The following is a 17,018-nucleotide window of genomic DNA, read 5'->3' on the forward strand; positions in this document are numbered from 1 at the left end:
GTATTTAAAATATATAATTTTTATTTATTTTAAAATTTTATTTTTTATTGTAATTTGGGTATAATTAGAGTTAAATACTTTTTTGACTCTCTTTTTAAAAGCACGTCCATGTTTAAGGCCATTATTTGTTGTGCACTTGGCACGTTGATGATATCCCAAGCCAATTCAATTATCCCTTACAAGACTAAAATCATATTAGTAGAATGATTCCAAACTGTCCAAGTATTGGCCAAATGATAGTTAAAAAATGCTAGTGAATTGATTGTTTGTGATCCTTACATTCGTGGCCCATTATGTACTTAGAAATTTGTTATTTTTGTTTTAAGTATACAGTTAAATGGGATTATTACAATTATTTTATTAAATATTACATATGTATATTAATTTGGCATATTAAAGTTAATAATTAATCAAATTTAAGTTTTTGTGAATATACTAAAGAATAATTTTAATGTATTCCAAATATATGCACCTAAACATAAATTTTGAATTTTGATACATTTCAATTATATGCTACCAAAGATAATTGAGGACTTAAAATCACATTAATTTCAATGTAAGTGTAATTTTGATTCTAATGCTTTCCAAATACAAGCTTCCAAACAAGCCCTAATGGATATAATATTCCATTCATTATTGACTATCTTTATATTGTATGACAAAGAATTGTGTATAATGAATGCATTTGAAAAGAAATTCTTAATCCTATTTTGTATGTGGATGATATTCTTCTTGCTAACAATGATTTGGGAATGATAAATATTACCAAGCATTGGTTATCTCTAATTTTGAGATTGAAGATATGAGTGAAGCAACTTGTATATTAATAGTTAAAATCAAATAGAATCCTTTTAAAAGGTATTAAAGTTTGTCTCTTCTTGACCGATTTCAGCTATCATATATACTACAAACTTATGGCTAGTCAACAGATAAGAATCTCAAGTTAAGTGTGGTTTTTTTGTCTTAAAAGTGATTTAGAAAAAGGAGAAAAATGCATAATGTTCTCATGTGGGTTGGGTGCATGCACGTACTATTGATGCTGGCATGGCGTGGATGCCCATGGATTTTGAGATGGATGTAGTATAGGCTTAAAAGTGGCCCAAATGCCCATTGATTTTGAAATGGATGTAGTATAGATAGAGCTGGGCATCTGTCTTGATCGGATCAGATCGGATTAGGTATAACTCGATCAGATCCGAATTTCTAATGGTTAGACCCGAACTCGATCCGATCCAAGACCGGATTCGGGTCACCTGATTCGGACAGACCCGATGCCTGGTTGACCTTACCCAGACCAAGTCCGCCTCGGTCAAGAAAACCGAGCCGGATCGGATTAAGTACGATTCGAATAGTATGAATTAAATCAAATTGTTTCATATGATGTGGTCTAAGTTAACCTTTAATATATTTCCTTTTTGTGCCCAATGACCAAAATAATATTTCAAAATGAACGGCTTAGATGAAATATATACATTAAGGTGGGCCCCACATGGCTTTGAAAAAACTTTTAATCTCTGTGTATATGTTTTTATTTAACTTTTAAAATTATTTGCTCTTCACAGAACTATTTACTTGCTTTTCACGCAAGCAGGCCTACGCAAGATGAATTTGAATTGTGTATCCACATTAGCAGATCTGATCATGGGGTAGGTGTTATATCCAAACCGTTCATCCATTTGGCAAGCTCGTCTCAAGGCTTGAGACGAAAAATAAGACAGATCTAACTATCAAGTGGACCACACGAATGGTTTAACAATTGAAAATCATTCTTTGCTGATATTTGTGCTATGGTCCGGATGATCTTTGGATATTATTCATTTTTTGAAAAATGCTTTATAATGATCTATAAAAATATATGAGTGGTGTAGATATAATAAATACATCATTGTGGGGCCCATATAACTTTGATCTCCTTTAAACCATTCGTACAACTCAGAGCTTGAGGAGCACCCGGATCACGAGGATGCCAGGTGCGTCACGAAACGGACTGGCTACTCCCTTGCCACCGGTCGTCGCTCTGTGGACCCCACCATGATGTATGTGTTTCATCCATGCCCTCCATCTATTTTTATAGATCATTCTATGTTATTAAAAAAAAAGAAAAAAAAAAAGAGGTATATCGAAATCTCAAGTGGAGCACATTATAGGAAACAGTGTTGAATGAACGTTGACCATTAAAAACGTTTTGGAGGTTATAAAAGTTTTTGATCAAGCTAATATTTGTTGTTTCCCTTCATCTGAGTCCTTATGATCTAATCAACAGATTAGATTTCAAATAAATAGTACAGTGGGCCTTAGGAGGATTATAATGGTGGATATCCAATCATTATTGTTTTCCTATGGTGTGGTCCATCTGAGATTATATCCCTATCATTTTTTTATAGAGAGCCCTAAAATTATCTATAAAATGGATGAACGGAATGGATGAAACACATACATCATGGTGGGGTCCACAGAGCACCCACGGGCTGGTGAGTAGCCAATCCTTGGACGCAGATTTCCTGCGAAAGCCTTTCGCAAGGAGTTCCTGCGCAAGGATGCTGGGTGGGCCCCACCGATATGTTTGTGTGAAATCTACCCCATCCATCCTTTTTGAGAGATAATTTTAGGATGTGCGACCAAAAAATAGATGTTGTAACACCCTGAAAATCGGGGGTCGTGCATACGCTCGACTCCCGAGTTCCCGGGGTCACTTATAATCGGTTTTCATTAATATGCGATTAATTCAAGTTTAAAGGCGCAGCATGGAACTTCCTGGAACATGAAGCACAACCACACAAGTCTACTGAAATAGAAGAAAACCAATTATATTTATATATACATGCCCAAAAGAATACAAACGGGCGCACAAGGTGACGCCCAATAATTTCACAAAAAAAGAATGATATGACCAAAGGAATAAATCTGAGCCGCTACTCGGCAACCCAACAACCCATGTACTGATTTGACGGGGTCCCGCTCATCAACTGGAAGTAATGGAACTCGTCCTCCTCCTCGAGGCTCGCATCACCAGGCTCCACGAAATTTGTATCACCTGCATCTATGAACGGGTCTGGTTGGTGTTTTAAAACACCATCCTAGAGTGGGAGTGAGTGATCAACTCAGTGGGTGCTATTAATCTCAAGTTATCATATGCATCAATTTTAATATGGTCTTAATGAAAAGTATATAAGCACATACATCTAAGTAATCTTATTAATGCGCATGTATGCAGCATGATATGATGCATGCCCTCACAACAACACTCCCTTGTACGACAACATCTAACGATCGCCAATGCCAACACTCCCTCAGTGCGACCTCGACTGCCGAGTCGCTACCCTAACTAGTGCGATGCAATGCGATCGTGTTAGCCGAGTTATTAGTTAAGTCCATTCATCCAGCAGGTTTGCGAATCTGTCACACCCCACATATCATATGCCCTTGAACTAGTTGTGAGGCCAAAGCCCCCCAATGCGTGAGGTCGAGACCCCGCGGTCCTTGACCCCGTCGGGTTTCCCTATCCCCGACTTCAAGCACATGGGGGTGCTGAACATGGGGTCGCTCGCGGTCACTACGGGGAGGCACGTCACCCCAGCGTAGGCCGACAGCTCGAACACAGTGTCTCATTCCACCATACCCGGCTCACGAGGCTGTGGACCATTTCTCGGTGGATTATTGATGGGCTACCTCGGTTGTAGGGTGTCACAGGTTCCATACAGATGTGAGCAAACAGGGTTAACAAATCATGGTGGGTCAACGGTAGGCTAGACCGCATGAGTCCAGGCGAGTACATGGCGGTACGACATCGGGTGCATGCAACCCATGTAGTCCAACTACTGTCACCCTCTCGCACTCGCCCAAATCCGTGGGTTTAACCTTAAGGCGGTCCTACCAACGGGACCGCCCCGACTCTCCTTGCTTTCTTGACCAACCTTAGGGTTTGGATGGTGGTCCACAACAAGTTAATGGATAGGGTTATCAACTGGCAAAATCATCATCACATTCTCACACATCCACATACAATTCAAATTTATCTACTAAGCAGAACATCATGATTTATGAGTGTTGGTGCATGTATGGTGTGTGTGTTAGTGAGGAAGTTACTCACTTCCCACAACTCATGGGAAACAAATTTGCATAGGAAATAATTAAGGCATGCATGCTATAGGGCAACATCATAAGAGCAATCCAACAAGACATCAACAAGTAATCAACAAATTTACACCAAGTCATGTAAGAAGCAAGAACAAACATCATATGAGGAAATCAATTAAAACATATAATTTCACACCACTCGTATAAGCATGAAATCCTAGGTTTTTCTCTATATTCTCTAATTACATCATCTAAGCAATCAAAATCATTAATCTCATATTGAAATTGGTGCTAGACCACCTAGGAGTAATAGTCCGCACCTATGGTTCGTTGGAGATTCGGAAACGCCCTAGGAAAGAGGGCTTTCGGGTCGATCGGTCGGAATCCCTAAACCAAGCTATTGCATGCTAGAATTCCAAACCAAACCCACCTTGCTACGTGGATTTCAAGAAGGATAGGTGAAACCTCACCTAGGCAACCCGCGGACGGTTGTTGAAGCTAAGGAGAGGAGTTTTTCCTTGCAAGAGAGGCAACGAGTTGAAAGGGTTGGCTTTTCTTGGGGCCCCACCTTGATCTAGGGTCCCACAAATCTCTTTCTTCTCTCCTTCTCCTCTTTACTCTCCTTCTCTCTTGGTGGTTGTAGCAAATGGGAGAGGGATTTATGAGGGATAGGGTTTATTCCCTAGACTAGGCCCTTTTGGCCTTGAGTTCCCTCAAATTCCCAAATTAGCCTACTAGGGAACATTTTTGGGGTTGGTGTGGCCCTAATGCTCCTTTGGCCACCAAATTTGGTGGGTAGGTGCCTTATGGCCCGATTAGGGCCCGTGTAAAATTTGGAAATAAATGGATAGACGAAAGAGTCAAAGGTCTTGATATTTAAACGGCCCCGTGGGGCCCATTCTGGTGATTGGAGAGATTCTGGTGGTCCCCTGGCCATGAAATTTCTAAGTTGGATGCTACATGGCCCGATGAAGGGCCATGCAAAATTTGGGGACGATCGGACCTGGGGTTTGGTCGTACGGGTCCGATTTGTGATCGACGGTCACCGACCCACGATCGGGTCCCAGAGTTGGTGGACGTGCGTAGAAAAATTCACTAGACCTCCACCATAAATATGGAAGAAATCCAATGGTTGGATAGCCTGGAATCTCGATTTCATTCGCAAGCGCCAGATTTTGGTCCTGGCGAAGGTGGGGTGTACTAAGTCAGTACCAGATCCCACTTCTGAGTGCCTGCTGGGCCCGCGGTCCGCGATGGTCCACAAGCCCAGTGAGTCCTATAATCCCCTAAATTTTTAGATTTTTCTGACCTTCCGGCATCGCGGTACAGCCCGCACAGGCTGTTGCTCAGTGTAAATGGTCATCCGGCTTGGCGGCCCGCACTTGGTCTTGCCATGGCCTGTCCAGCATATTCAAATGGGCTAATCCTAGATTAATTAGCTCATGACACCCCCACTACGAATGTTTTAAATGCTCGGTCCTGCGAAAAGTCCGACGTGGACGCCCCAGTACACTGTTCTGGTTGGACAGGACGTTACATGATTAATCGAACTTGTGCGGTTCTTCACTGGTACACCCTGTATAAACTGACATTGAGTGCTAATGGTCATTAAGTAATATTTAGGTTAATTAAATAAAATAAAAATAAAAATAAAAATTGATGGATTTTTTGGAAGTCCAAAACAGTGAAAATCAAGGATGTTACAGATGTATCAAGCACTTAACTGGGCCACACGAGAGGAAATAGTTGTTATTCAATGAGCACCGTTGATACATTTTTATGGCCATAAAATTTCTGTATCAGGCTATATTTTTAGTTTTTTCATTTCATCCAATTTGGAATGACCTTATAAATAGTTTGGATTTCATATAAACAACAAGGTGGGGTCCAGGAAGGTTTCAATGGTGCGAATTTCTTTCCCCAATTTCCCTCAACTGTCAAGGAGCTCTGCTCGAGGAACATGCGGACGTGTGAGAGAAGTAGATTGGGTACTCCGCATCACACTATTTAAATGATGGTAAGTCAGTGCTCTGTGGGCCCCACCATGATATATTTACTTCATCTATGATGTCCATCTATTTTTCTAAATCATTTGATGGTATTAAAAAAAAAGAAAAAGAAAAAAAGAAGAGGTATATCCCAATCTTAAGTGGACAACATTATGCGGATCGAATCGAATCTGATTGGATCGGATGCATTCGGATCGGGTCGGTCCGGGTTGACCATTGATCCGAAATCGATCCAATTAACGGTCGGATCTTGTTGTCCCACCTCGATCCTGGCCGATCATGGCCTTTAGTTCGGATATGTTCGGAGCAGATCGGGGCGGATCGGGTCGAATTCGCCGGATCGGTTCCTTTCTGCCCAGCTCTAAGTATAGACTTAAAATGGTGTGTTTAGAAGACTTAAAAGTTGCTACTTGCCAACATAGACTCAAAATGCACGATCAGAAATAATATATATTGAATGCCCGTTGTTAAGTAGACCACACTATAGGAAATAGTAGATATTGAACACCCATAGTTAAGAATTTCTTGTAGGCCATAGAAGTTTTGGATTAACTAGATACTTGTGTTTTCCCTTCATCCAGGTAAAGTTACCATGCAAAAAGATTAGATGGAAAATAAACATCACGGTGGACCTTAGGAAGGTTTTTAACCGTAGATGTCATTATCTATATTGTTTCTTGTGTTCCTCTTGAGTTTTAGATTTGCCTTATGTTTGGGCTCATGCCTTGGAGTGCTCTAGTAAAATACACAGATAGTAGATTTACTACATTCTTCAAGGTGGGCCCTACAGTGAGTTGGCATTGTAGGTAGAGTTCTACACAAATTGAGTTAGCTTGGTTATCTTGCTTGACTTGACTTCGTTTAAAATTGAGTTTGAGCCGAGTCGAGTTGATTTTTGGAGCTCGAAAAAATTTCGAGTCAAGTTCGAGCTTGTCTGAGCTCGAATTGACTCTAATCGAACCTTAACTTGAATCGAACTCAGATTGAAACAGTTCGATGACTTGGTGATTTTGATACTGATGTTGCTCACCAAGTGTTTGATGAAATGACTCAACGAAGTGTTATTTCAGGTGCATATATTCTTCGCGGGATCGGCTGGTGGCGAGGAAGGTATGGATATGAAACAAATCATTACAAAATAATAAAAAAAAAATTTACATGATAAAAATATCATTTTTCTTGATTTTGATGGTACCTACGAAATGATTGATGAAATTCTCGTAAACTGATCTTGCTGTTTTGCATACCATGAGAAATTGAAGGTACACTTCATGTGTTTGATAAAATGTCACACATGTTTGAACTCAGTTCGAACTGTCCTGAGCTACTGGTTGAACTGAGTCAAGTTCGAGCTACTGATTGAACTGAGTCAAGTTCAAGTTGGATCCGCTAGTGGCCGAGCCAAGCTATGCCATTCTTGACTCAGTTCAACTTGTGTACAACTCTTATTGTCAGCTCCATGCGCCCATTAAAGACGAAAGGGAGAGAGGTACTGTTTCTATTTGCCACTCTCCAATGGCCTTCAAAGTAGGGTATTGAAAGTGGAAACCCGGTTGACTTTGACCCTCTTTTTTTTTCCTTTTTTTTTTTTTAATGAATCAAAATACCCTATTTTTATGAGATATCCAGAGGGTGTTTGCATACCTGGAGTTTTAATGTCCAGTACCACCCAAATGTGAGAATAGCATACTAGGCAAGTATTTTAATTTCCTAACTTTTCAATTCTAGTGGTCCAAACAACTCCTAAGCAACGAATGACAACTGTTCAAATCCAATGTGCGATGTTGCTTTGAGCCCGCTTGGGAATTATTGCATGTATGAAGAACTATAATAATCTTATATATAATAGCATACAATTAACTAAATTAAACTGTTCTAATTCAAATGTTTTATGAAAGAAAATTACACTTATTTACAACCGGTTTGGATACTACCAAATGAATTACTTTTTCTACTTACAATGATTGGGAACTTCTTCTTTTTTTACGCACGCAGCCATCACCGTAAGTAGGATTTCACCATCCATTGGTACTCAAACCCCATAACATCCGGCAAGGATAAAAGATAAATAAGTTTGATTGAAGATCAATTATAAGTAACTTTATTTATTTAAAGTTATTTAACCACTTCTACTTAATAAGTAAAAAATCAAGATAAGCTATTTGAGCTATAATTAGCTTACCTTAAGTAAATTGCAATCGAAACACTCTCTTAATATCTGATGTATTGGATAAGTGGATATTTATTGGACAATTAAAAATAAAAGTATCCTATGCGATCTTATTTCTGCAAACAAGTATCTCTCTATAACAGAATTGTTCAACGGCTCTGATATTGGGATTGTGACTTAGGCCTCAGTAGGCCCTAATATTTAATCATTTTTACTTGATTCAACGTGGAGCGAGTTGCATTGGATGCCCTCCATCCAAAGCTAATAAAAAAGAAAAATCATACCATTGCATGTGGAGTCTTTTCTTACTTGGCCAGAGATTCCACGTATGACTGGTCGACAGGATATTTTTTTTTATACGCCACGCGTCCGACAACTTTCCAAAAGCATTCCACGTGGGTCGATGAATGCCGCATATACAATGTATATCCTCATCGGAGACGGATTGGCTACTCCCCCTGACACCAGCCAATGGCTGGTGGTCGGTGCTTTGTGGGCCCCACCATGCTGTATGTGTTTCATCCATCCTGTCCATATATTTTTATAGATCATTTTATGTTATTAAAAAAAAATGAGATATATCGAAATCTCAAGTGGATCACATTACAGGAAACCGTTTTGAATGAACGGTAACCATCAAAAACGTTTTGGGTCCTTAAAAGTTTTTGATCAAGCTGATATTTATTTTTTCCCTTCATCTGAGTTTTTATGATCCAATCAACATATTGGATGTCAAATAAACAGTACAGTGGGCATTAGGAGGATTTTAATGATGGATATCCAATCATTATTGTTTTTCTATGGTGTGGTCCATCTGAGATTTAGATCTCTATAATTGTTTTCTCCGATCCATAAAATGATCTCTAAAAGTGGATGAACGGAATGGATGAAACAAATACATCATATTGAGGCCCACAGAGCACCGACCACCAGCCACGGGGCTGGTGTCGGGGGAGTAGCCAATCCGTCTCCATCCTTATCACGGACGCGGGTTGGCTACTGACAGGTTGAGAAGCGAGAGTCGTTACTGAAGTGACGTCACCATATTATGCGGGCTCTACAATAATGCATGTGTTGTATCCACACCGTCCATCCATTTGGTAAGATCATTTTAGAGCATGACCCAAAGATTTAGTCAGATTCAAACCTCAAGTGGACCCCACCACAGAAAAACAGTGGAGAATGAATCTAGGGGCTACAGAAGTTTTCGATCAAGCTAATATTTGCGTTTTCACTTCTTTCATGTCTGTTCTAAATTATAAAAAGGTCGGATCTCAAATAAATATCATGGTGGACCATCGGAAGGTTGCAACGGTGGCCATCACTCTCCCCACCAGTTTTATGTGGTGGGGGCCACTCGAGATTTTTATCTGACTCTTTGGCTCATGCCCTAAAATGATCCATCCAAGTGGATGTACAGTATGAATATAACAAATACATCATGGTAGGGCTCATAGAATACGGTGACGTGCGAGTCGCGCTACTCAACCTGTCAGTAGCTAATCCGCGTCCTCTTATTACCACATACGGAATGCCAGCGACCACGACCGTAGGAAGTTCCTGCGGTTGCAAACAAGGTGGGCCTACCGTGATGTTTGTTAGAAATTCACCTGCGATCGGTTTTGGCACCTCAGATTAGGAACGCAGACTGCGTGCTACTACCCCCACCAGGACCTTGCTAAATACGGACGGTCGGTAGATGTTTTGTGGGGCCCACCATGATGTATATGTTTATCGATGCCACGTATCATTTTTTGGGCACGAGCTAAAAAAGAGGCACATGAAAGACCCAAGTGGACCACACCGGATGATGCAGTGGTGATTAAACTTCCCTTGAAAACTTCTCAGGGCCTATTTTGATTTTTATTTGCCATCCAACTTATTCATAATGTCAAAGAAGGCAGAGATTGAAGGAAAACATAAATATCAATTTGTTTCAAAACTTCTATAGCCTCGGGAAGCTTTCAACAGCAGTCTTTCATCCCATGTTACTTCCTATGGTGGTGTATTTGAGCCTTTTATTTGTATCTTTTTTGGATTGAAGCCTTAAAATGATGTGTCAAAATCAGCAAACGTGTGAATAAAACACATACATCCTAATAATCCGCTGCCTTTGAAAAGGACTGCTCATCTTTAGATAAGATACCGTGGGTAGTATTTAAAACAGACGTGTGAATGAAACACATACATCCTAATAATCCCCTGCCTCTAAAAAGGACTGCCCATCTTTAGATAAGATATTGTGGGCAGTATTTAAAACAGACGTGTGAATGAAACACATACATCCTAATAATCCCCGGCCTCTAAGAAGGACTGCTCATCTTTAGATAAGATACTGTGGGTAGTACTTAAAACAGACATGTGAATGAAACACATACATCCTAATAATTCCCTGCCTCTAAAAAGGACTGCTCATCTTTAGATAAGATACTGTAGGTAGTATTTAAAACCCCGTTTCATTTTAGGACGTGATACAAAAAATAAAGTGGAAATAAAACTGAACTGGGACTTGGATTTCCTACCAAAGATCTGCATGAAGTTCATGAAAGAAGCTAGGTGGGTTCACTGTGATGTTTGCTAGAAATTGACCTATTACATTCATTTTATCATATTATTTTAAAACTTCAGACAAAAAGTGAAGCACATCTGAAACTTAAGTGGGCCACATGACAGTAAACAATGGAAATGGAACATCCACCGTTGAAACATTTGTAATGCCTTAAGTTTTCGATGGGATAATTTTTATTTGTTTTCAGTTCATCTCAATAGAAGTGGCCATATAAGCATTAGGGATGGCATATAAATATCATGACCATGTGGGAAGGTTTCTATGACGGGTGTTTTCTAATCAATTATTTGCACTCATGTAGTCCACTAAAGCTTTAGATATTCTTCATATTTGGTCTCACCTCTTAAAATGATACAAGAAAATGGAGAGATAGAGTCAATTTCTTACAAACATCACTGGCCCGCCTAGTAAGAGTGACATGCCTTCCTGTGAAAATCTTTTTGGAATCGACCTAGGTAGCTATATGCCATCTACCTCGTTAATAGATTAAAAGCACAAAATTATTAGTCTGAGTTAAAACTTCTGTGGCCCCACGAATTTTTTAAGATGGGGCACTCAATCCACATTCTTCATGTCATGTGGCTACTTGAGTATTCAATCCCCACAGTTTCTCGTCGTGTGGCCCACTAAAGTTTTGCATTTTTATTTTTTTTAAAGGATGGGTTAAAAAAATCGCACCCACACGTGTTAACTTGGAACACATGTTTGAGATCCTTGTTTTCTGCCTGTTTACATAAAGCACATCTTTAATCCTGAATATCAAACCATTTAAAACCTCAGGTACACCATATATATATATATATATATATATATATATATATGGAAAAGGTACTATGCGCTCGACCTCACGATTAGCTCCCATGAGGTCGAGCTGTATGGGCCCCAGCGTGATGCGTGTCGACCATCAACACCGTGCATTTGATGGGTTCCCTCTAAATTATAGGATATCCCAAAAATCAGCCGTATAAGTAACTCAGGTGGGCTATACCATTTAAAATCATGTGAAACACCATTAAAACATATAAAAGTACTTGGTGGGGCCAACCTGAGTTTTGAATGCTGCTGAAACTTGGTCTGAACCCTCATGAAAGTGGGACACACATAATGGATGGGCTGGATTTGCAAAAAACATCTCGGTGGGCCCAAAAAACGGATTATGAATGTTTTAATGGTGCACGGCCCCTCCCCACTTCTGTATGTGGTGTGGCCCACAAAAGTCACGGATTGACTTGATTTTTGATACCTAGGCCCACGATGTAATGATGCATCTGACTGATGGGTTAGATTTTCGAAACACATCACGGTGGGGCCCACACAGCTCGACCTCATGAGACGGACTCGTGAGGTCGAGCGCATAGTACCTTTTCCCATATATATATATATATATATATATATATATATATATATATTATATATATACCACATGAGAAAAGGCCTACTTTCTGATACAGAAAAAAGAACTATTTCCAAGCCATAACACGTGTCTCAGTTACCACGTGCATATGCGTGTCGGTGTGTGCGGCTCCACACGCTTGTAGAAGTAGCAAACCACGGCCTTAAAACCACTGCAAACAAAATCCATGGGATGGAAAACCAGAAACCGCCGAAAAAACCCCTATTAAATCTCTATCCGGATAGCCATCCCCAGCAAGGAATTCTCCAGATTTCCGGTTCTCTACTTCTAAATTTCCGAATTTTCTGGTTTTCGATTTGAACGGGTCAGATGGATTCTAAGGAGGAGCGCAGGATTCTAGTGGCAGTGGACGGAGGAGATGAGAGCCTGTACGCGCTCTCCTGGTGTCTCAAAAACGTCGTTTCCGATAATTACAGTGATACCCTCATCCTTCTCTACGCCAAAGCGCCTCGTGCCGTCTACCCAGCTTTGGATGGAACAGGTAATACATCAGAAAAACCAAGGGTATTCCCGTAAATTTCAGTATTTTTGGGAAGGACTCATGGAGTAATTTTCTTTGATTTTCAGGGTATTTATTTTCTTCTGATGTAATCGCGACGGCGGAGAGATACAGCAATGATTTGGCGGAATCGATTGTAGAGAAGTGTCGGAGGGTGTTCAAGGATTCACAAAATGTATGTTCCGAGCTATGGAGGTTTGCTAATTCCACGAGCGTACACGTGCCAATATACAACACCCGTGTGAGATCTGAGCCTTCCATTTTATTGGAAATGATGCTTAGATCTTCTGCTTAAAAATTCAGGAAGGATTATTGGTTAGGTGGGCCACGATGCACAAAGAAAACTGACGGTTGGAAAAAAATTTCGTCTAACCGTTGATGTACTTGGCAGGTTGTGGCCCACCTAAGGTGTGAATGGTCCCTTTTTAGGCCAGAAGATCTAAACAGTTTATATGGACAGCCCAGATCTCTAACACGTGTTCCTTTTTTTAATAACTAGTTAGGATTTTGATGGTCTAGATGTGTACCATCTGATTAACGGTCTAGATCATGAAACCAGAATGGTGGATCAAATGGGATTCTTGTAAACAAGATGACCTTTCTAGCCATCCTGCTGGCCTTCTATGCACAATCAACCTAAGCCCAGTTTGGTAATGAGCCCAAGGGCATTTTGGTCCATAAATGACAACTTTACCCTTGAGAATTGATTTCATTTTAATGGTTTTGTTAAAAGGTTAAGGTGGAGGTGAAGGTGGAGAATGGGGATCCAAGAGATGTTATATGTGAAATGTCTGAAAAGTTAAAACCAGATGTTTTGGTTGTGGGAAGCCATGGCTATGGTTTTGTCAAGAGGTATGTATAAAGACGAAAATGCCCTCTTTAAATTACTAAATTATTTTTTTACTTAGTTAAAATTATTTTTTTTCAGGGCTCTTCTTGGGAGTGTGAGTAATCACTGTGCACAAAATGCAAAATGCCCAGTTCTGATAGTGAAGAAGCCCAAGCATTGAGTGGAAGATGATCTTATAATATTTGGATGTGGGTGTTGTGCTTTTGTATGCATGTAATTTTGTACTTTGTTGAGACATTGCATGTAAATAATATGACTCTGCTTTCCTACTCTTTTACTTTGAATAATATTCAATTAAACTGACTCGGCTTTAGTTTAGTGGATCGACTCAGCCGAGTTGACACTTATCTACTTCAAGTTATGAGGTAAATAGGGCATTTGAAAAAATAAAAAGAAAATCTGAATGGTTCTTTAACAAGTTTAAAGTCGGGCTTGTTCCGGTGGTAGACTCTCAGGAGTTTCAACACTTGGTCAAGGGTTCGAGTACCCATTCGTGGTGAAATTCCACTAGCGTGAGTGTGTGGGGGTGTGTGTGTGCGTGTGTAAAAAAAAAAAAAGAAGAAAAAAGTCAGCCTTGTTGGGAAGGGATTTATTCAAATTGAGAGCTTAAATAATGAAGAGACCTTGTTGCCAAGGGATTTACATAAATTATGAGGTTAAATAATGAAGGGACTCTTTTTCTTTTTCTTCTTGTAGTGAAGTTCTCTTTTATCAAGCTATTTTATGGAATTAGAATTGTTCCAGATGAATGTGAAGACTATATTTTAAAATCTAATAATTGTATATGATGAATGTGAAAACCATATCTTAGAATCGTGACTTTGTAACATCTTAATAAGGTGGGCCTTATTGATCAATGGTTTGGATTGTCTTAAAGGTCAAATAATGTGATTGATTGGGTAAATTAGTGGGCCCTATTGCATTGTGATTCTTCCAAAATATCTGCGTAAGGGGCGGAATGCTATAGCTGTGATATGGGATTTTGATGCCTGTGGAGCCTTGAAAAATAGTTTTGATGGGTTACAAACTCTTCAGCCCTCTAATCTATGTAAGAAGGCTAGGTCCCCAATCCTACACCACAATAGAAGGAAAAATCTGATAGATCATTCTCCTTAGAGGTGTAAAGGGAATGAAGATTCCAGCATCCGAATTCAACTATCCGTTGTTATTCGAATTCTTTTGCAATGGTATCTCTCGTGATCTCTCGTGATCTTCGTACCGGTTGCACAGCAAGATCTTTTCAGCAATTCCGCATTAAGAAAAATATATAACAGACCTATGTTGAGAAACCTTGCTCCATGATAGATAATCTTCTTGCTAGCAATGATTTGGAGAAGATAGATATTGTGAAAAATGTCATAGGATCATGACCTACGTAGAAAAACCTTCGTGGATGATATTTTTCTGCAAGCAATGATTTGGAGACAATGGATATAACCAAGCAACCGAATCCCAGAATCGTGACCTATATGGAGAAACCTTCGTGGATGATTCTCTTCTTGCCAGCAATGATACGGAGATAATACATATTACCAAGCAATGGTGAAGACGCTATTTTAAAATTTAGGAATTGTTCCAGATGGATGTGAAAACTGTATCATAGAATCGTGACCTATGTTGAGAAACCTTCATAATGATACTCTTCTTACCAAGCAATGGTCATTTTTTAATTTCAAGATTAAAGAAATGGGTGAAACAACTTACATATTCAGAATTAAAACCGAACAAAGATATCTGAGCTTGTCTTTTCTGGATCGTTTTGGACTATTAGGTTGCTAACCTATGGTTAGGCCAATAGATAAGAGTCTAAGTTAAGCATGGAGTTGTGTTCTTGGAGTAATTTAGAAAAAAAAAGATAAATGTGTAATGTTTCCCGCTGGAGGACCTCTGCAACGTTTGTAGAATGGTGTGAAGCCCACCATGACATGAATGACATCCAACTGTTCATCAGGCGCACTATGTCATATGCTATTTTTAGCCCAAAAATCAGGCCAACCCAATACTCAGGTGGCCCATAATATATAAAATCATGCCTAAAACCTACAAAATTTCGTGCTGCCGAGCACCTGATTTTTAGAATTGAACTGATTTTGGGGGGTAATATTAATCATGGTGGGGTGCATCCTATGAATGGATTGGATTATAAAAAAACAGGGTAGGCGAACACAATCTACGAGGCTCCCACTGGGCCCAAAAGAAGAATGACCCTAAACTTTATCCTCGTGGATCAGGCGAGGCAAGAATTTCAGGCCCTATTGGCAAACGAGCAATCCACGGCTATTGCTTCACTAAAATCTCAGATCAATGGACAAGATCTTTTGCACATGTCTACTTCAATACATCGTAGATCTAGCATGTGTTAGACTGTTGATTGATGAACCATTTCCCAACAAGACATCCCTAATCCAACAATCGGTGGCCAAAAAATGGACGGTTTAAAAAAGAAAACACTGCAAGGCTCAAAGTGGGAGGATAAATGGGGAGCAGGTTAGGTGCGGCGCTCAATGTGGGGCCCACCTTGATGCTTGTATTCTATATCCATGTTGTGCATCCGTTTTGCCGGATCATCTTAGAGCATGAGCCCCCAAAAACAAAGCATATCCAAATCTCATGTGGACCATACCATAGGAAACAGTAGTGATTAACCATTAAAACTTATTATGGGCCACAAAAGTTCTGGATCAAGCTTATATTTGTTTTTTCCCCTCATCCAGGTTTTGTGACCTTGGGAACAGGTTGTTGGATGGCAAATAAACATTACAACGGCCCAGGAAGTTTTTAATTGTAGGGCATTTAATCACCACAGTTTCCTATAGTAGTGTCCACCTGAGATTTGGATCAGCTTCGTTTTTTGGCTCGTACCCTAAAATATATAGAATACATACATCAAGGTGGGCCACACGATAAGAGCCGCACCTATTCTGCACCTGGATAAAAGGACAGTCATCAAGATGAAACACACTCAAAGCCACACACACCTTGATGAAACACACAATATCACATACACCAGTCGAGCTTATTTTGTAAAAGTAATCATGGAACACAAACAGTCCATGATTTAAAAAAAAAAAAACAGAAACTAAACTCATTTTAGGTTCCAAGAGTACGAAGACACTGTTTGTACAACACAGAACACAAAGTGGTACAAAAGCAAACTCGCTGAAAACCGGTCAGCTACCCACCAGTAGAAACAAAATCAAAGAGTCAAACAAAAGCATCAGTTTAGAAAACACCAGCACAGTATGGTCGCTGCTTAAGAAATTATTTCATCTCATTTCAGTTAACAGTCATTATGCATCAGAGATTTTGATCAAGATTTTGATCAGGACTTAAGACTTCTTAACCCATAACCCATACAAACCATAATCTCTAGTTCATAATTCCTGCTAGCTAAAATGAGATGGAACCAAACAGGGCCTAAGTAGTAGGA

The 17,018-nt window shown here is 39.7% G+C and overlaps 1 protein-coding gene and 1 long non-coding RNA gene across 2 annotated transcripts; both read left to right on the plus strand.

Annotated features, from left to right (window-relative positions):
* Nucleotides 1-12,397: 12,397 nt before the first annotated feature.
* LOC131231323 (universal stress protein A-like protein) lies at nucleotides 12,398-13,891 on the plus strand. The gene is made up of 4 exons (XM_058227484.1): nucleotides 12,398-12,720; nucleotides 12,807-12,913; nucleotides 13,472-13,590; nucleotides 13,667-13,891. Exons 1-4 carry the CDS (start codon nucleotides 12,549-12,551, stop codon nucleotides 13,746-13,748), a joined length of 480 nt encoding a protein of 159 aa, XP_058083467.1. The 5' UTR covers nucleotides 12,398-12,548; the 3' UTR covers nucleotides 13,749-13,891.
* Nucleotides 13,892-13,959: 68 nt separating this feature from the next.
* LOC131231324 (uncharacterized) lies at nucleotides 13,960-14,274 on the plus strand. Its single transcript, XR_009164291.1, has 2 exons — nucleotides 13,960-14,122; nucleotides 14,161-14,274. It is a non-coding gene; the product is annotated as an uncharacterized LOC131231324 (long non-coding RNA).
* Nucleotides 14,275-17,018: the final 2,744 nt, after the last annotated feature.

The sequence above is a fragment of the Magnolia sinica genome, chromosome 17, assembly GCF_029962835.1.
Source record: "Magnolia sinica isolate HGM2019 chromosome 17, MsV1, whole genome shotgun sequence".
NCBI lineage: Eukaryota > Viridiplantae > Streptophyta > Magnoliopsida > Magnoliales > Magnoliaceae > Magnolia > Magnolia sinica.

Coding starts and splice junctions, on each gene's coding strand:
- LOC131231323 (XM_058227484.1), top strand. CDS start 12,549: ATGGATTCTAAGGAGGAGCGCAGGATTCTAGTGGCAGTGGACGGAGGA. Junction 12,721..12,806: donor CCCAGCTTTGGATGGAACAG/GTAATACATCAG, acceptor TTTGATTTTCAG/GGTATTTATTTTCTTCTGAT. Junction 12,914..13,471: donor TGTTCAAGGATTCACAAAAT/GTATGTTCCGAG, acceptor TTTTGTTAAAAG/GTTAAGGTGGAGGTGAAGGT.